Source organism: Asparagus officinalis, chromosome 5 (assembly GCF_001876935.1).
Source record: "Asparagus officinalis chromosome 5, Aspof.V1, whole genome shotgun sequence".
Classification (NCBI taxonomy): domain Eukaryota; kingdom Viridiplantae; phylum Streptophyta; class Magnoliopsida; order Asparagales; family Asparagaceae; genus Asparagus; species Asparagus officinalis.
The window spans coordinates 84,687,371-84,708,372 of NC_033798.1; the positions used below are offsets into that span (position 1 = coordinate 84,687,371).

Sequence of the window (21,002 nt, forward strand, 5' to 3'; positions counted from 1 at the left end):
TAATCACACGCAAATTCAGAAAATTCTTGAAGAAAGGTAAGTTCTCTTCTAGTAAATTCAAAGATACTAACAAAGTCACTTGTTTTGGTTGTAATAAGCCAGGACACTACAAGAAAGATTGTCCCCTACAACAAAAGTTAAAGTCGAAGTCTTCTAACAATTTCAACGGGTTCACAAAGAACAAGAATGAACAAGTGAAGAACAAAAAGAAGAAGGCTTTGTCGATAACATGGGATGATAGTGACCAGTCATCTTCAGATGAAGAAGAGGAAAAAGAAGATCATCAAGCGAATATGTGCTTTATGGCAAATGAATCTGATGATGATCAAGTAAGTAATCATGATGAGTTACTTGACGCATTTAACGAATTATTTTTGAAATACAAGCAACTAAATTCTTCTTTTAAAATATTAAAAAATGAAAATGAAAATTTGAATAACACTTTAGTCTCTCCTTATGCTTCACAAATAGAAGATCTTAAAGAGAAGAATAAAGAGTTATTTTCTGAAAATTACAAGTTATCTAGTAACAATCAACTTCTTAAAAAAGAATGTGATTTCTTTAAAGTTCGTATTTCAAATTTGGATGATAATGTTAAAAGTCTTAAAACCAAATATGAAACTATATCAATGAATGTAGGTAAATTTAACAAAGGAAAAGAGAATCTAGATAATCTACTTTCTTATCAATTACCTGCTACGAGTAAACAGGGATTAGGATATGTTTCTAACTCCAGTAATGAGAAAATATACTCTTCTATGCAAAAGAAAAATCATGCTTATTTATATTCTAAATTTGTGAAAAGTAATTATCATGCACATAGTGATACATCTATGCATGCTAGTTCTAAGGTATTTTCACATAATGATAGAAAAATGCATATGAAGAAAGTTGCATGTAAGAATATTTTAAAATCCAACTACATTTGGGTTCCTAAAAATGCATGTTTAAGTGATAGAAAGATATACTTATCAAATTACAAAAAGGATATTTGTGATTCTAAAAACTATCTTTCATACAATGTAGGTAAACCAAATTCTTATTGGGTTTGGTTTCCTAAATGCTAATCTCATGGACCCAAAAGTTAAAGGGTACCAAAACATATTTCTTTTATTTTGCAGGTACCTAATAAAAAGGAAAAATGGATTTTAGATAGTGACTGTTCCAATCACATGACCGGGAACAAGGACTTATTCTCTTCCATACAACTTAAAGATGGAGGAACCGTTACCTTCGGTGACAACAACAAGGGTCAAGTGGTAGGAATTGGAACGGTCGGTATGAACTCTAAAACTCTTATTAATAATATGTTTGATATGTTTGCTTTTGCTAGTTATTAATGAACAAGTATGTTTGCTTTTGCTTAATGAATTTTATTTTTAGCAAATATTCTTGTTATTTATCTTGGTTAACATAAGAAAAATGTTTCATAAATTTTTGAACTCATATTTTAGTTTTTCTAACCAATTCTTAAATAACTACTTGATGGTTAGTCTCTAATAACTACTTCCATGATTATAAATAGAGAAATATTTCTTCTTAAACAACATAATACATTCAATATGACTCCCATAGAAAACTTAATTTTCATTACAAGCTTATGTCTTTCTATTTGGATGGGAGATGTAATGGACTATGTGCATAATCTTGAAGATTTATTTGAAGTTTTAGGCCATGTTGAAGAAATATTAGGTTGTATTGAAGAAATGTATTAATTATTTTATTATTTATTATTATCTCCCTTTCTATTCTTCTTTTTGTTAATGACAAAGGGGGAGATATATTAGAATATTGAAATATTGACAACTATTGCAATATTGAATATTGACATGTATGCATTGTTATACAATATTAGGATTACTAATAAGTGCTATTTTTTTGTGTGTTAAATTAACATGTATGCATTGTTGCAGGGGGAGTAAGTATGTTTAATTAAAAAATTTTAATATTATTTGTCATCATCAAAAAGGGGGAGATTGTTGGGAACATGGTTGATGTTACAATATCTCTTGTATTTTGATGATAACAAATCATTGTTTATCAAACATATTTTACTGCAGATTCAAGATATACATCTCAAAGCAACAATCAAGTTATTAAGGCTATTTCAAAGACAAGATTTCAAAGATCAAAAGATGAAGTTCAAAAGATGTAATTCTGTCAATTCTGTCTTTTCTTTTAGAATCTTTGTACAAGCCTTGATCACACACACAACTCACTAATCACTTAGAAAATCATAGAAAATATTCTAAGTATAATCCTAAGTCTAATCAACAAATGAATAATATTTTAATCTATTAAAAATATGTATAACATAGTTTCTGGCCGACCAAAGAAATATCTGGTCGACCAGATATAACAATCAGAAACAGAGATTCAGAAAAATCTCTGTCTGGTCGACCAGATACCTGGTCGACCAGAGGCTCCAGACTCGGCCTGTCTGGTCGACCAGGCCTCAATCTGGTCGACCAGACAGTCTTTCTAACTGTCATTTTCTTTCAAATAACATGAACGTTTTATGAACGTTTTGACAGTTATTTTTGAAATATTTTGAACTAAACTTGTGCCTATAAATAGGTGTTAAGTTCTGAAATTAAATGATAAGATTCCTTTTCATAAACTTGAGTTTTTCTTAAGTTCTTAACTCTATTTTTGAAGAGAAAAATTGAGTGTTATTTTTAGTTTTGTTCTTGATTAAAACTCCATTACTCTAGAACAAAAACCATTCCTATAGCCTATTGTAAGTCACTCACATCTACACATCAAGGCTTATAGGAAGAGAAAGAGTTGTACCATTTTGTTTCAGTTTGATAATCTCTTGAAAGAAGAGATTGTTGTGGCATTGGCAATTGAAGATTGTCAAGGTTGTACTGTTTGCTTGCGGGTTGCAAGTGCTTGCGGTTTTGCAAGTGGAAATAGTGGAGAAATCTCAAGCGAGGCTTGGGGACTGGATGTAGGTCTGGAGGACCGAACCAGTATAAATCCTTGTGTTTGCGTATGCAATTTTCTGTGATTATCTACACATTGGTTTGATCTTTCTTACTCTTTGTGATATTATTTTATTGAAATTTAAAGTTTCCGCATTAGATTTCATAAATACTATTCAACCCCCCTTCTAGTGTTTGAGTGCCATTGCAGCGATCCTTCAAGTTTCTGATATTGCCTTTATTCCTATCATTTTTAGAGCTTGTTTAGGCAATATTCAGAGAGTTAAAAAAGATTGATAAGCTACTGTTACATGTTCACATCTACATCAAGGCTTATAGGATTGGAATTGTACATTGCTTTAAAGAAATGTTCTCTCAGTTTATGAGAGAGGTTGATCTCTTAGTCTAGAGGTCGGTTTACAATTGACATGGTCTTGTCAATTGGGTTTGTAATTTGCATGGTCTTACAAATTAGTCAGTTTTTCTTTTGATTTTGTAAGGTTTCAAAATTATAGTGGAAACTCTCAAGCGAGATTTGCTTGGGGACTGGATGTATACTGGAGAGGCGGAACCAGTATATACATGCTTGTGTTTGTAATGTTAATTTTCTGAGATTGCCATTCTTTCTTTGCAATTTATAATCTATTTTTCAAACTCATCCTCTAGTGTTTAAGTGTAAAGCTTTCGCAGATTTATATCAGAGCGTACTCTATTCTTAAGGGTCACGATCCTACACTTGGTATTGTATATCAAATCAGATCCTACATCCGGTCATAGTAACAATTACACAAATGACCTATCCTTTTGTAATAAGTACAATGGAATGGATGCACTTGTTTATGATGACCTTTTGATTGTGCATGATAAACAATTGGTAACAAATGTGGTCTTTTTAAAGCATTTTGTAAATGTGAAACTTTTGTCAAATCAAAATAAAATTTGGCCAAATGACCAAATCTACCAAAAAAAATCACACTTATACATATTTACATGCTTATGATGAACATTGTGTGTGTGTGTGTGTGTGTGTGTGTGTGTGTGTGTGTGTGTGGTGATGAAACTTGATGGAATGCACAAGGAAGAATAATATTGGACTTAGTGAGTTTTTGTGCATCATAGCAAAATTTAGCAAGATGACCCTTACGACCTCAAAAGAGCATTTATAAATTTTTCTATACATATGTGCATAATGAGTATGTGATTTGGAAATGGTGGCACATGACTTAGTATACTTGTCCATAAGTTTCCTATGATTGTCAATGTATTTAGTTAAAGTTGAATCTAAAGATGAAATGCCGTTTTTCACATTATTCAACTCATTATGCATATTTGCATTGGCATTAGAAGTAGAATAAGCATGATTATTTTTTAAAGAATTAAATTCATTTCTAATAGTTTCTACATCTAATATGGCATCATTCTTAGCATGAGATAAGCAAGCTATTTTTGAGCTCAAATTATCATTTTTCAAATTTAATTTATCATTGTTCTCTTTAAGTATCACATTCTTCTTAGCAATGATATCAAATTTGGATGCTAGCAAATCATGATTGGATTTTAGGTTTACATGCTTGCTTTGCAAATTCACAAAATTATGATGCAATTTGTTATAGGCATGCATTAATCTTTCATAAGCACAAGCGAGTTCATCTATAGATAGTCCATTTTCAGATTCGGACTCGCATACCTCACTAGGGCTATCGCCTAGTGGCCGTGTGCATAAAGATGCTCCAACCTCACTTGAAGTGGAATCTACTGGAAAGTGTTAGATTTCCTCCAAGTTACCGTGATGTGCCTCTATATATTTTCATAATGTGTAGGCACTATCAAAAGAAATAAGTTTGTTAGAAATAGATGGTCCAAAAGCATTTAGAAAAAATTCTAATAAGAGCTTGTTCACGATAAACATATTTTTATCATCCTTGCTCCACTTGAATTTCTCCAATGTAGGCACAACATAAACATAATCAAATACTTCCCATAATTCAATATTTTTAGATCTAACAAATAGTTTAAATCTAAAAATCCATTAAGCATAAGAGAAAACATTAAATTTAGGAGCAATATCAATAGCATAGCCTAAACTAGGTGCACCATGTATATCCATGAAGATTATGCAAGCAATGAAAATCACAAAACTAGATTAGTAAAATATAGAGCAAGGATCTTTGACTTTAGACGACTAAGCCACAAATCAAGAGTACCAAGCTCTGATAACAAATGAAAGTACCCTAGAGGGGGGTTGAATAGGATAATTGCTAATCGAATCCGATTTTGATGCCAAATTAAACTTATAGTGAATTATCCTAGAAATGATGATATATACAAAAAATATAAGCAAGGATATTCAATAAAACAATAGGCAATATAAACAGATATAAGAGAAATAGTGCGCCAAAAAACACAATCGTAAATAAAAAGATATGATCACGGAGTTTGGTCTAACACTCGACCTACGTCTCCGCTCTTCACCTCGAAGAGATCTCCACTATATCACAAATACTACACAATAACAGTTTTCAACGTTCACCGATTACGTTTATAATACACACGTTGTCAATCCCACAAGCTACACTTCTCTAAGTGTTGGCCTACCCGTCTTACCTTCCTCAAGTGTTTGGATTTACGATCTCTCCCTAGACTTTACAACCAATCCACTCCTCTTAGAATTGACCCCGGTCTCTCCCAACCACTTCTCTAAGTGTCCTTGTGTATTATAATGTGTTATCACAATGAGTGCAAATAAAGGATTTGTTCTCCAATACAAATGAGAACGAAATGTAAGCTCTCTCAAGGAATCACTCTCACAACCGAAATATACTTAATGTGAAATACTAAAGCTCAAATGGGTGTGTGTGTGTGTGTAAACAATAAATAAAGAGAAATTAAACTCAAATTAATCTAGCACGTATAAATGAGAATCAAAATGAAAATAAGCTAGATAATGAGTTTAGTAAAACTTCTCTAAACAAAGAGAGATGAAGATTTGAAGTTAAACTCCTCAAAGATGAACTTAAAATCCTTCTCTTTATGAAACTTTCTTCACATAAACAAACACTTGATTTTTCTCACAATTTACAGCAAAATAGCCCAACAAACTTCTTTGCAACAAAACAATGCTTGAGAGCTATTTATAGCCTCTCAAAAAACAACTCAGCTAAAACTAGCCGTTACTGGAAAATGACCGTTGATCGGTCGACTGATAAATCATATCGGTCGACTAATAGACTATAAAACACAAGGCTAAAAAATTATTATTGGTAAGTCGACTGATAAATAACATCGGTCGACTAAAAACACTATTCTCAATCGACTGATTGATTCAAGAAACCGGTCGTCTGATAAGACTAAAAAATCAGGTGCTGTAAAAAATCTTCTGGTCGGTTGACTAGTTTGATTCATCGGTCGATCAAAAACTGATATCTTAGATACTTAATTTTTCTTAAAGAGTTGATTTTCTAAATTCAAATTAAAATAGCAAATCAACTCTAAAAATAGTAAAACTTGGGAAATGTTTATATATATGAAAATAAACATGTTGGAAAAGGAATTTCTAAAATAGCATTTCCCATTTGTGAAAACTCATCAATTTGCAAAACGTTCAAAAATACGAACTCGTTAAAACTTGATTTTGATGAATTTTTTTTCAAATAAGTTTTGAGATTCTTTCTAATGGATTGATAGACTTTAGATAAGTTGTAAAACATTATTATTTAGTCTATAATCCGAAAACCATGTTAACTCATGAAAATATGTGTGAGCAACAAACATGAAACAAATGTGTGTATATGAATTGAGCTTTAAGCATAAACACATAAAGTATACACCTAAGACTAATAAACGCTATACCAAGCTAATGATCTTCGTGAAGCTCAATCGTGGTCGATCCTCATCTTGATAGTAAGGATGAAGCAGGATCTTATATTTGACTTGAATTGCGATGGTTTCATTCTAATTTCTGATAACCTCCAAGATATCGTTGTTAAGGTGCAAATCCAACCTGGATGAATATTGGAGGAAAACACAAATACTAGAAAGCAAGATTAGGAATTGTTTGTTAATCATCAAAACAAAATTAGATAATAGGCTCATAAACATGAGACCTAAAATTGCTTAGGGGCAGATTGAGGTTGGTTAATCTCTTCGTGATCTTTATTAGAGTGTGAACTTGAATATTGATTGAACACATAATGATAGGTAGGAAGAAAACTAGCTTTCAAAAATTTCTTCATCTTCACTCATGATTAGATTTTTTGCTTCTGCTGATGGGTGCGTTCCTCACACAACAACTTCCACAAAAAGCTACTTTACCCTCAAGTTGGTAAGATACTCGCTTAACTTTCTGATCTTATGCAACTCCAAGTACTTGAAAAATCTCTTCACCTCATCAATCCAATCAAGAAATTTTTCTATATCGAGTTTTCCATTGAAAGATGGTAAATCAATCCTTATATTTTTAGTATCATAGACATTCCATCTTGAGTGGCCTCTATGACCATAATTTTAGCGCTGGGCTTCAAACTCATCGATGTTGCTCTTGAATTCTTCATGCATAGTTCGATCACGTCTTTGGTGACCATCAATGCGATCTCGAACTTGTTCCTTGTTTTGATGATCCACTGTCAACGCAAGTCAATCTACACAAATCTTAATCTGAGTTAGGGTAATAGGGTCTTCGTCACCAACCATTGGATCGGAAAAATAAGGTTCTGATATGCAGCGTAGAAGTAATAAATCTCAGAACCCACCAATGGGGTGTTCTTTGAATCTATAAAGAACAATCTCCAAATCTGTGAAGAAAATATGATAAGAGAAATTTTATTGATGAAAGCGATCTGATACTATGAGGTTTACAATTTTTCCTCTTAAATTAAAAAATAAATAAGATTCCTACTGAGACTAGAATTACAAAGAAATAAAAAGTATCAAATCTTACCTTAAAAGACTCTCTATAATATAGGGAACAAATTAGTCCATCATCAATCAAAATTGAATTTATTTCCTAATCAATAGACTCTAACTTTATTACTAGAAATAAATTAAATATTAATTATTTTAGATTTCTGCTAATAACTAGTGATACTGATGAGATTTTAGAAATCTAACAATCTGGTTGGCTTCATCTCGTTAACATAGGAGATTTACATAAATAATATGTCAGATTTCGCCTTCTAGATTGGAAGATATGATCGTTTCTTTTCGAAAATCAATAATATGTATATATGTGCATTTAGTTTGTGATTGTCTTGATCCTTTATGAAACTGTTCTGGGTGCAAATTGCGTGTCACGCCCCGGGCCCGTGGACACGTTGGCGCTTGCAAGCTGTGGGACCCACCGAGAACAATTCGATGTTGGCTAAAATTCATTTTGCCAAAATGCTAGCACTAGTTACTCTTGGGCATTAGGCTTTTTTCTATTTAAGTCACTAACATTTCTTCACACTAATCTATGTGAGACTAAAATGTGGGGGTGTCACAACCATCCCACCTTACAAAGAAGACATCATCGTCATCACGACATGACAATTGGCACATCCCAGTGTCACTGCTAGGCGATGTGGACTCTAGAGGTGGCTCCTACAGACTCTAGAGGTGGCTCCCACCTCATCCATGTTGTGTAGCACTTAGCATCAAATAACACTTAGCTCCACACTTCCGGCTAGCTAACCATTTGTCACTCCCCGGGCCCGTGGGCCCGTTGCGTGCAAACCGTAGGACCCACCGAGAGTAACTTGATGTTTGCTAAAATCCACTTGGCCAAATATGCTAGCACTAGTTACTGTTGGGCATTGGGTTTTTTCCTATTTAAGTCACTAACATTTATTCACACTAGTCTGTGTGGGACCAAAGTATGGAGGTGTCACATTGCGTGGTTGATAATGAGGAACAAGTCCTAGCTAGCAAACTAATGCGTTTATGACATTTGTGAATTTGGGTTCATGAAGACAGAGCTCATACACATACGAATTATTTGTTTGGGAAAATATAACATAAGTCAGGCATTTCAAAGTATTAAGTCGTTAATTCAAAAACGAGCTCAATTTGAATTTCATATGATATATAATAATATTGCGTGCTGTTAGCATTATGAAATTTGATCCAAATCCCAAGAGGTGCGCTAGGCTGCAACAACTTTAGTCTCGTTATTTTCGTCAAAAACAGTATAAACTTCCTTGAGATGTATTCGAGTTTTCATTGAGAACAAAAGAGACTAGCCAGCCATCATCTTCTCCTTGGCCACCCTTTTTTGATAAAAATGTTGCTCCTGAACAAAACTGACTTCCTCCAAGGTTATGATGCTCCACCTTAATGTAATTATTCGGGTTCTTCTCTAACTGTACTTGTAACATTAAAAATCATAATTTTAATGTATTTGTACAACTAATTGAGAGCAAGTTACATTAATTCTAAGGTCACGGACTGAAATTTAACACCTCGGAAATTCTATTAACTTAATTTTCAAAGTAAAACTTTGCTAGGCCTCCATATTTGGGCATAACTACAAAATGGTAGAACACATGTCATAAGTAACAATGTAACTGAAACTATTACATTGTAGACATTTCTGTAATGTGATTTCATTATTTTTGCAATAAATGGCTTGCTAAGTCCCGTTTTTCCTTTAAAAAGAAAACTATTTATAAAATCATAAAAGGAACATAAACATTGTTATATGTTTCATTACCGCAAATAGAACTCGCCGTATAGTCCACAAATGGTCATGACGATTAAGACTAAAGAAAAATTTTATACCAAATGAGAAGGTTTATTTATAGTAGAAACAGTCTACTCAAATGGAGCATATCATCTAATTGACCAAAATGGCAATAGGCTTATGACACCAAGCAATGGGAAGTCCCTCAAGAAATACTATCCCTGATATCGGCCAAATCTATCTCCTCACAGAGATCCTGGTCACGTTTAAGTTTCCACCTCTGACTAGAAATATTGATATTCTCGATCCAAAATCCCCGACAAGTCATCAAGTTAACATCACACCTCTACTTGACTCCAGATACATTATCACTATCATGTTAACATTACACCTTTGAACAGTATCAACTCCAAATATATCCTCATACACCTCTATCAATTCGCTCTTATCAAAAATCGATTAGTTAACACTCCACTTATCGATTTTCTACAAATAAGTTAACATTACACTTCCAAACGTTAATCGTCCTTTGGACCCTTTTGAACCGACCGGTTAACATTACACCTCTATCGGTCATTCCATTTGATTGGTTAACATTACACCTCTATCAATCATTCCATTTGATTGGTTAACATTACACCTCTGTCAAATATCATTATCACTGTCATGTTAACATTACACATCTGAACAGTATTAACTTGATCAAGCTACTATGTTAAAACTACACCTCTACTAGTTTGATCCCAACATTTATCCCCTGCAAAGATGTCACTATAATACATTAATATTACACCTCTATCGTACGCACATCAAGGGAGATAAACAAGTTCTTTTATTTAGCAAAGATGTCACTATGATACAGTAATATTATACCTCTATCGTACGCACATCAAGGGAGATAAACAAGTTCTTTTATTTATCGAAAGAGCTAAAACAGTTATAAAAAGATCATTACAGGGAAAGCGGATAAAAAGTGTGTATCTGCGCAATACACTCAGCCATTTGTGCATCCCTAACTTCGTGAGCACCATTCTAGGCCTGTTCCCTTAGGATTCTAGGATTGACGGTAATAGCCTGAGATCGGATGACCTAAAGCTTCTTCATCTCATCCTGAAGCTCCGCGATCTGAGAGTCCCATTTCTTGGCCAACTCAGATAGGCTAAGCTCAAGCTCCTCCTTTTGGCGTTGAGCTACCTCCAGGCGCACCTGAGCCGCGGCAAAGGCGGCCTTAGCTTCGTTGATCATTGCATCCTTTTCTTGGATAGCATCTTGAAGCTCTTCATGTTGATTGTTAGCTGACGCAATGCTATCATTCAAACGTTGGATGTTCACATTGATCCGCTCCATTTGTACACGAGCAAACTCTTTAGCTTTATGATGGGCTCCCAAGAGACAACGAAACTCAATCTTAGCAATGCTATCAAGATTAGATGTACGAAGTTCCTGCAATTCTTGAAGATAGAACTTAGCTTTGTCAATCCCAACAATAAAGAGTTCAATGCGAGCCGAACTAGTAGCTGGCAATAGAAGACCAAGTTAATCTATCGACAACTTAAGAGTGTGAATGGACAAGCCTCTTCGTAGATTCAAAGCAGCCGCAATGCTCTGATTGAGTAGTCTTACCATGTTGTCTGTCAAGATCTTTATCTCCACTTTGATCAAATCCTCAAGATCGAGAGATTAGGAGGCCTCCACATGACTTGAAGAGCTTGCTCCTGGAGACCACTATTGCATCCGTGATAGTTGAAGAGACTGTTGACAAGACTTGTATCCTTTCATTACCCGACATCAGGAATGGTGTGAGCGAGACCAAGATGTATGACACAGCAGACGACATCACAGTTGTCACAGCAATAGATGAGACTGCAGTCCTCACAACCATCGTCGTGGTCATCGGCACTATTTTCGTCAAAAGTTGATTTTGTTATGTAATTTATTATATCTTTGATCGATTACAACAAATTCGAAGGAGATAGTCTTTTTATAAGACTTCTTTTACACAACAAAATAAAAATTACAACTCTTGAGAAAATAACACAAAAATCGTTTATCGATTCTTGTTTTGTGGGACTTTGCCTGTGCCGGGAGCGCTTTGACTCGTGGACCACCAAATCACAGATCGTGAGGGGTTTGGGGATTCTTCCTTCGTTTATCGAAGTAGGAATTTGAAGTGAATATCTTATCAAAGTAAGACGATCACTCTTCTTAAGATCAAGTCAAAGATCGAATCTCAAGGAATTGCCAGAAGCTCAAGTACTCTGCTCTGTCTGCTCCAAAATGCTCAGCCCTCGTCAGTAATGATCCTAGGGGGGTATTTATAACCTCCAGGAGCAGTTCAAGTAAAAACACAAAGTTTTAGAGGAAACATGCCCGCGAGACAGCATTTGTTGTCTCGGTGGCCGAGACAGTGTTTGCTGTCTTGGCGGCCGAGACAGAGTTTACTGTCTCGGGTTCCGAGACAGTAAACACTGTCTCAGAAAACCCAACTGCCTAGCGGTTTCCACTGTAACTGCCTTCCCACGTTTCAAACTCCGTTATTTTGACAGTTATCCACGTGATTCTCGCCCACGATGTTTCCCATGTTCTTTGACAGTTAATGGACACGTATCGGCGGTTATACAAAATGGTTTCTGATCCTTCGAGAGCTATCTCGCGTGCGAGACAATAAACACTGTCTCGCACTGCGAGACAGTAAACACTGTCTCGCGTGCCGAGACAGTCTACACTGTTCCTTGTATTCTTTTGATCTTTGGATGATCTCCTCTTGAGCTGTATTTGGATATCTTTCAGTATTTTTTGACGCCTACAGATACCCCCTCTAAAGTATTCCAGACTCATTCTTTTATAGAGGAGTCTGGGATACTTTGGATAAGATAGATTTTACTTACGATCTCTTCAATACTTGGTTGAGTAGATCGTGTAGAAGGATCCGTAAATGGTTTCAACTCCTGATCTCTTCATCCCTTAGTCTATTCAGTTCCTTGTAGAATAGCTAATATTCTTTCGGTACTACGTTTATCGTTTGACCGTTGTCGAGATCTTGAATCGAAGCTAGAATTTGTACTTGTGAATTCAGCTTTTGTCATCAAATTGATACTAGATTGTTAATCACTGTATCAGTCTTCATAAGAATACAGTTTATACTTATGTATTTTTTGGAGTTTTCGAGAAATAGTTAACCTCATATACTCGTTGGGAGGTAGCCAGGTTGTTCTTAAGAATATTCTAAGTGATATTCTCCAGAAACTTCCTGTTGAGGGTAGGGAAACAGTTTAGACTCGTGTACCTATTGGAGTATTCAGGCTATTCTTAAGAATATTCTGAGTGATATTCTCCAGAAACTTCCTGTTGAGATTAGGAAAATAGTTTAGACTCGTATACCTATTGGAGTATTTTGGTCTCTTTTTTGTTGGTAGAGGTGAACCCGATGATGGAGAGGAAGAATTTATATTTTATCTCCTGGTCTCTTTTTTGTTGGTAGAGATAAACCCAAAAATCAGAGAGGAAGAATTTTATATTCTATCCCCAGGTGTAAAGAAAACTCAAAGTGGGATCTCCCCTTAGAGAATCTTGGACAGGTTTGAATAATCCTAACTGTTATAAGGTTTGATTATTCAACTTGAAAATGGACCCCTCGTTCGTGTAATGAATCGAGAAAATATTCTGGTTGTGGTCCTAACTGTAGTAAGGTTTGACCAAGTGGGGGTTTGGGACGATCCTAACTGTTTAAAGGTTTGATCGCTCGATTTGCAGACTTCTCGTTCGTGGAAGGAATCGAGAAGAGATTTTTACTTTGGTCCTAACTATAGGAAGGTTTGACCAAATGGGAGTTTTGAGACGATCCTAACTATAGGAATGTTTGATCGCTCGATTTGCGGACTTCTCGTTCGTGGAAGGAATCGAGAAGAGATTTTGGATTTGGTCCTAACTGTAGGAAGGTTTGACCAAATAGGAGTTTTGAGACGATCCTAACTATAGGAAGGTTTGATCGCTCGATTTGCAGACTTCTCGTTCATGGAAGGAATCGAGAGGGGATTTTGGTTTTGGTCCTAACTGTAGGAATGTTTGGCCAAATGGGGGTTTGAGACGATCCTAACTGTTTAAAGGTTTGATCGCTCGATTTGTAGACCTCTCGTTCATGGAAGGAATCGAGAGGGGATTTTTGGCTTTGGTCCTAACTGTTTAAAGGTTTGACCAAATGGGAGTTTTGAGACGATCCTAACTGTAGGAAGGTTTGATCGTAACTGTTTAAAGGTTTGACCAAACAAAAACAGGGAGTTGAGGTACAAATAACAGTAGGAATGTAGATTTGTACAAATCACTCAGAAGATGTTTTTGGTAACCAGTGACGAAAGGAGATTTGCCAATTGTCATGGATTGAAATTTTGGGTGTTATGTCAGAGCTCAATAGTGGGAGTGTTAAAGGCTTGGACACAGCGGGAGTTCAGGTGGATTTAACCACAAAGTATTTTGGTGGACCCACCCCAGTTAATTTGATCGGTGAGGAATTCTATGGTGGAGGACTGTGAATTATCAATTACTCCGCAATTAGACCGTAGGAGTTTCGTGAGGAAAGACTAACCCAATGAGGTCATTGAATCTCATCTCAACGATAAAGTGCTTGGAAAGTCACAGTGGGAGTTGGCAAAATTGATCCCGACGATTGAAATCAATTAAGCAGCAGATGAATGATTTCAGAGTTTTGTGAGGGAAGATCGACTTGATGAAGTCATTGAATCTCATCTCAATGAAAGAGTACTCTAAAAATCACAGTGAAAGGATTTTAATCATTTTGGACATGATTAAATAGCCACAACGGGACGTTCTTAATCATTTTTTGTCATGATTAAGGGTGGATTATTCAGATGATTGGTTTTCACCTTGAACAATCGATTAGTTTCGGGTTATCCTTAAGAATACCATATATAGTATTCTCCAGAAACTTCCCGTTAAATAGGTTACCCTGAATGTACTAGGGGTAGTACTTTTTCAGAAACTTTTCGTTTGTGAGCAACGTTGCTGTTCTTGATATAGAATCAGGTCTTGGTTCCTGTCTTCGTATTCAGCCATGATAACCTCATATCCACCCCCAGCTTTCAGGTGAACCTGAGTCTAATCACATTTGGAAGCAATTTTTAACCTCTTATATCAGTCGGAAGTTCGGGAAACAGTTTATACTCGTATACCCTTTGGAGTGTATGGAGAATCAGTTTATACTCGTATACTCTTCGGAGTTAGGGAAAACAGTTTATACTCGTGTACCCAATGGAGTAGAGGTCGTCTTTATTTAGCTTGTTTTGCCGTTATGACGCCAGAGTCAATTAAGGCTTGGATTTTGTTTTTGAGTCCAAAGCAAACCTTGGTGGGATGAAGAACCCTTCTGTGGTACGCACAGTAGTTCGGATCCGTAATCCTCTTAGCTCCCTCCTGATCTTTAATAGGTGGCAACTTGATTTTGTCATTAGCGATGAGGTATTTCAAGATGGTTGGAGTGTCATCATCTTTAAAAGAATACTATTTTTGGAACTTCGGATCGAGAGTTGCGTTCACAGCGATTGTGGATATCGTCAGTTGGCTTCTCTCAGCTTTCTTTCTTTTAAGAAAGTGTTCAGCTTATTCGCCACGAAGTTTTAATTCTTTCCAAGTGGTTGAAGGCACAACCCCCAGGACTTCCAGGACGTCGATGGAAAGATTGTTGTGGCATGTTTGCAGGATGAACTCCTCTGTGACAGGATCTCTACAATTCATCGCTTTGTTACGGAAGCGCTTGAAAAAATTGTCGACTGACTCTCCATCTCTTTGCTTCTCATCCAGAAGGGTTCCGATTGACACTTCGGTGTCATCCTCGAAGAAATTACTGAGAAATAAACTTTCCATGTTATCCCAGCAATTGATGCTCTCTGGCTTGAGACGTCGGTACCAATCGAAGGCGGGCCCACGAAGGGTGCCAACGAATGACCGGACCATTAAAGCCTCGTTTCCAGAGATCATGCCCAAATGAGACTTGAAATAAATCAAGTGTTAAATAGGCGAGCCTTTCCCATCAAACGGTGTGAAGTTAATCAGATTGAACTTTGCCGGGTACGGTATTGAATCTCATTCTCTTGGATAGGGACATGGAATACCCGTCTTCTTCACTTCTTGAGCCGTCATCAAAGCGTTGACTTTGTTTTCAAGCTCTTTCATTTTCCCATCATCGTCTATGTCTTCATTCGAAGGACGTTGAGGAGAATGAGTTAGACCACCCCATGTAAGAGGTGTCATTGAACCACCCCCAATATCGTTATTGGGAGGATCCGTTAAACTATCCCTAGCGTTATTGCTATTGGGAGGTGTATCAGCCATAATGACTTCATCCACTTCTGGATCACTGTCATCTATAACATTCTGAATGTGGCGGCTAGATTCAGGAGGTTGAGACCGTTGAGCTAGTAATTCTCTCATTTGTTGGATAGCCAACTCTATCTCTGTCTTCATCTCAGCTCTAATTTCTTCATGTTGTTTGGCTAGAGCTTCTTGAAGTATTTGAGCGAACTAATCAGAGGTGATTGTGAGTACTTCTCTGGTTTGCCCTGTGCTAGATACCGTATCATCCGAAGCGATCGCAGAGCAAGTGTCCGAGAGCTCATCCTCTGATGACATTCCTTCATGCATTATCTTGTAGTCCCTATGCCTGATGGCTCTTAACTAGAGTCGGGACATCCGTTGGGTAATTCTTGAATTGACTTTTCCTCTCGGGAAAAAGTCAGGATTTGAGTCACATGAATGCTGCTTAGACTTTCTTTTATCAACCATGTTGATAGTGACTTTAGGGACTTCATCATCTTGGACAGCCGATCTTCTCTTGTGAAAACGTCTCGGTTTGGATCTGGACATTTCAGCGGACAGTCTTTGGAATATGGAGACTCTTGGCGAAACTGATTCAGAACATCTACACTCCGACAATACCGCCTTGATGAGTCTTTCACATACACAATGAGGACTTGTTTCTTGAACAGTCCTTTTTCGTGACTTATTTCCTCCTTTAGTTTAATAGTACAGCTCATCTACATGATAATTTGAGCAACCTATCTTTTGCTTTTGAACTTTGTTATCATACTCAGGATAACTTGTTGTTGCCTTTGAGCGATCCAAGGTTATGTTAGGAGTCACATGTTTAGAACCACCCTCTTGCGAGTGCAGAGTCTTAACGGGCTCTGAATGTTGATTTTGCACAACTCTAGACTTTGGAATCCAAACTTTGCAGAGTTTTGGTGGTTCTTTGGACACCGTTTCCTTCTTCCTTTCTCGTCTTTGCTGTAAGAGAGCACGGGCATGAGCAGCATTTGCACGACGTTTTTGTATACGTTCTTTGAGGGTCGAACGAACCTTTTTGACAAGAGTCCATTCTTCCATTGTTAGTTTAGCAAAGATATGAGTGATTGCTTGTTGAGACAATTGACCCACTCGATGCCTCCTCGACTCTAGGTCCGCGTGATAACGAACCCCGTCAGTTTGTTCCAAGGCTTTAACCATTTGGCGAGCGCGACGCTGACGTTGTCTCTGACGAGCCCTCTTCGTCAGTGCCGGTGGGCTTTGATTCGATGACTCTTTAACTAGATAAGAGTCATTTGTGAGCAGAGGTGTTGCGAGTAGAATCCTCAGCAAAAATCAGGCGAGAGTCTTCATCTATAGCGTTCGACGGAGTCAAAAACTTGAAAACCTTCTTAGAAAATGAGGCAATGAAGACTTTGATGATGAGGGTGACAGATACTCCTCAAACTTTGCTTGGTCGAATTCATATTCAACCATGGACTCAACCAGTATCTTAATCGGCTACGACACGACGGTCTCGGCAGCGAGACTGTTGGCTCCCACTGTGGTCGCCAGTTTGTTTGCGTCAGGAATAGGTTCTGTTATAGAATTCATTATAATTGTTTATCGATTACAATGAATACAAAGGAGTAAGTTTCGTACTTTGTAAAACTACTCTTTACAACAAAAATCAAATTACAAACTCCTTAGAAACAAACGCAGGATCGTTATTTGGATCGCTGCTTGCGCGAGATCTTTGCCTGTGTCGGGAGTGCTTTGACTCGTGGACCACCAAATCACAGATTGTAAGGGGTTTAGAGATTCTTTCTTCGTTTATCGAAGTAGGAATTTGAAGTGAATATTTTATCAAAGTAAGACGATCACTCTTCTTAAGATCAGATCAAAGCTCGAATCTCAAGGAATCACACGAGGAACTCAATTTTTGTTGTTTTCTCTCTGCTCTCTATGCTCAGATCTGCTCCAATTTGCTCGATGCTCTTTGAATTGCTCTAAAAATGCTCTCGAATTTGATGAAGACCCTCTCTCTCTCTTGAGAAGAACGCCTTCAAATGCTCTCCTCTTTTGTAACCGCTGTCCCACTATTTAAATACCATCTTTTTATGAAGTTAGTGGGGGTATTTTCAGTTTGTAACTGTCTCCCACGTTCTTTAACAGTGAATGGCCACTGTGATCGCCAGTTTGTTTTCGTCAAAAGTTGATTTTGTTATGGAATTCATTATATCTTTGATCGATTACAACAAATTCGAATGAGATAGTCTTTTTATAAGACTTCTTTTACACAACAAAATAAAAATTACAACTCTTGAGAAAATAACACAAAAATCGTTTATCGATTCTTGTTTTGTGGGACTTTGCCTGTGCCGGGAGCGCTTTGACTCGTGGACCACCAAATCACAGATCGTGAGGGGTTTGGGGATTCTTCCTTCGTTTATCGAAGTAGGAATTTAAAGTGAATATCTTATCAAAGTAAGACGATCATTCTTCTTAAGATCAAGTCAAAGCTCGAATCTCAAGGAATTGCCAGAAGCTCAAGTACTCTGCTCTGTCTGCTCCAAAATGCTCAGCCCTCGTCAGTAATGACCCTAGGGGGGTATTTATAACCTCCAAGAGCAGTTCAAGTAAAAACACAAAGTTTTAGAGGAAACGTGCCCGCGAGACAGCATTTGCTGTCTTCCTTCGAGAGCTGTCTCGTGTGCGAGACAGTAAACACTGTCTCGCACGGCGAGATAGTAAACATTGTCTCGCATGCGAGACAGTAAATACTATCTCGCACGGCGAGACAGTAAACACTGTCTCGCGTGCCGAGACAGTCTACACTGTTCCTTGTGTTCTTTTGATCTTTGGATAATCTCCTCTTGAGCTGTATTTGGATATCTTTCAGCATTTTTTAACGCCTACAGGAACATCCACATGCATGATTTCAATTCCCTTGGATGAGACTTCTGGCTCATCAGCTGCAACCACACTATGACTTTTATCAGACATAGGCCTAGGGCTTGGTGGCGCTACCCTTTCACCCTATATGGGTACTGGAGAAATTGAAGCTCCATCATCTTCATCAGAAAAACCAGAGATGATTAATCTCCACCACACCAATGAAACAGGTGCTGGCACTGGAGCTTCAGTTGTATCAATGGCAGGTGTAGATTCCAAGGCACCGGAAGCTCCTTCAAAGTCAACTACTGATTCAAAGTGACCACCAGTAGAAAACAACGAAGGGGCTACTTCACCCATGGCTCCAAAATTAGGTTCATCATCTGTTAAGTAAATAGAACATCAGTGACCAAAGTAGAACAATCACACGAGATTACTGAAAGTATCTGGTATGTACGAAGAACCACCAATGTCACAAGCATCGCCTGCATCTTCAGGCTCAGTCAAATAGACATTAGTGTCATCATGAACGTAATCCACTTGCTCCTCATCATCGTCTAGAGGAATTGGCTCTTTACTAATACACGAAAAGAAGCGCATCAACTAAAAAGCACTTCAAGTCGAGTGGTGCTAATACATAAACAAAAATCACCTTAAGAGCCAACCCTAGGCTCTTGTACTAGGACTGCAGGAGACTCCTCTCTAATCCTCGAAGAGTCTCCAGACACAAGCTTAGGAGATGCTAAGTGTTACTTCTTCGATGGTGGCGGAGGAGGAGGAATATGTAATAGCCTCTTTCCTTTCCCCCGTCCTCTACTAGGTACGCCCGGATGAATTTGATCAAAGAAGGAGGTGACGAGTTTGTGAAGGTTTATGCTCCTTTTTTCTCATCAACCCATCATGAAAACCCTATATCTAAAAGGGCTTAGAGATAAAATCATACGATTATTAGGATTATAAATATCTTATCTCTAAGATAAGACATCATCCACTCACTCATTTGGTTTGGGTGTTTATCACATAAATAACCAACAGGTTATATGCTAGATATCATTCCTGTTTCATCTATGAATTATGAGTTTGTTTCTTCTCAAATATACAACATTCACTACATAATTAAAATTTACATCAGAAACAGGAGACCTTTAGTTTGACAAAGAAACAAGAACGAAGAACCTCAACAAATATGTGAAATAGAAACAAGCACTCCAATCAATATGTGAAATATCATGGTAATAAAGATAGGACAGGACCAGGGCTGTTCAGCTTCGCATCAATATGTGAGAATATCATGATAATGAAGCGACTATGTTGAAAGTCTCACTAAGTGATACTCACGGACTAGCTGAAATTTTCGGACTTCAAACTTTTACTGTGTTTTGTTCACGACCACTGCATGCATCAGTCTTCCAAATTACAAGTCTTGGTTTTGTACAATACTTTTCTAGATTTCGGAGAGTTCATGTCTCATTTCGTGCTCGTCTCGGGATAAAAGTTCCATGGAACCCATAGGGGACTCTCTGTGGCAGTGTTATTTTGACAACAGGGTCGCTCCCGAACCTTTTGGTGTCAATTATGTGAACCTGCAAAGGATAAACACTGTTATGAGTTATGAAATAGTGTTTTCATTTTTCGGCTCATATCTTGAAACTGGGTGTCATTATATTAACTTTTAAGAATAATGTGGTGATTAACTCGTGAAAAATGTTATTTCTTGGAAAGAAACTCCTCCAGATTGACCTTTAGTATCTTTATGTCCACATTCATCATCGACATAAATAATACGATGAGGCAAAGTGTCGAGGTAAACTATGGCCTTTATGCCATTTGTACACAATGAAGAAAACTCTGTAAATATATCATTTATGTCTTGAGAAAAAACATATAAAGCTGCCTGTCAAAAGCAAAAGTATATATTATGAAATTGTGTGCAAGTTAGTATAATGAAAATGAATCCAAACTTTGAAAGGTCCACGGAGCTGCAACAATTCTTGTCTCCAAAACTAACCTGAGATGAATTCAGGTCTTCATCATGAACAAAGACGACAATCCAACCATCATCTTCCTCTTGACTGCCCCTTTTAGATATAAATGTTCCTCCTGAACAGAACTTATTATCTCCAAGATGGTGATGCTCTACCTTAATGCCACCATCAGTGCTCTTTTCAGCTTCTACCTGTAACATTAAAAATCAAAACTTTTATCTCTAAATTAAATTATATTCTGAGGTG

At 37.0% G+C, this 21,002-nt stretch overlaps 1 protein-coding gene across 1 annotated transcript in view; it reads right to left on the minus strand.

Annotated features, from left to right (window-relative positions):
* Positions 19,835-21,002, minus strand: part of LOC109839960 (carotenoid 9,10(9',10')-cleavage dioxygenase-like) — a 34,329-nt gene continuing 33,161 nt past the window's right edge. Inside the window, exons 12-13 of the mRNA XM_020408432.1 lie at positions 20,780-20,947; positions 19,835-20,354 (exon numbers count right to left, since the gene is read on the minus strand). Coding sequence (XP_020264021.1) covers positions 20,232-20,354; positions 20,780-20,947 — 291 coding nt within the window. The 3' untranslated portion in view covers positions 19,835-20,231. The remainder of the gene's footprint in view (positions 20,355-20,779; positions 20,948-21,002) is intronic.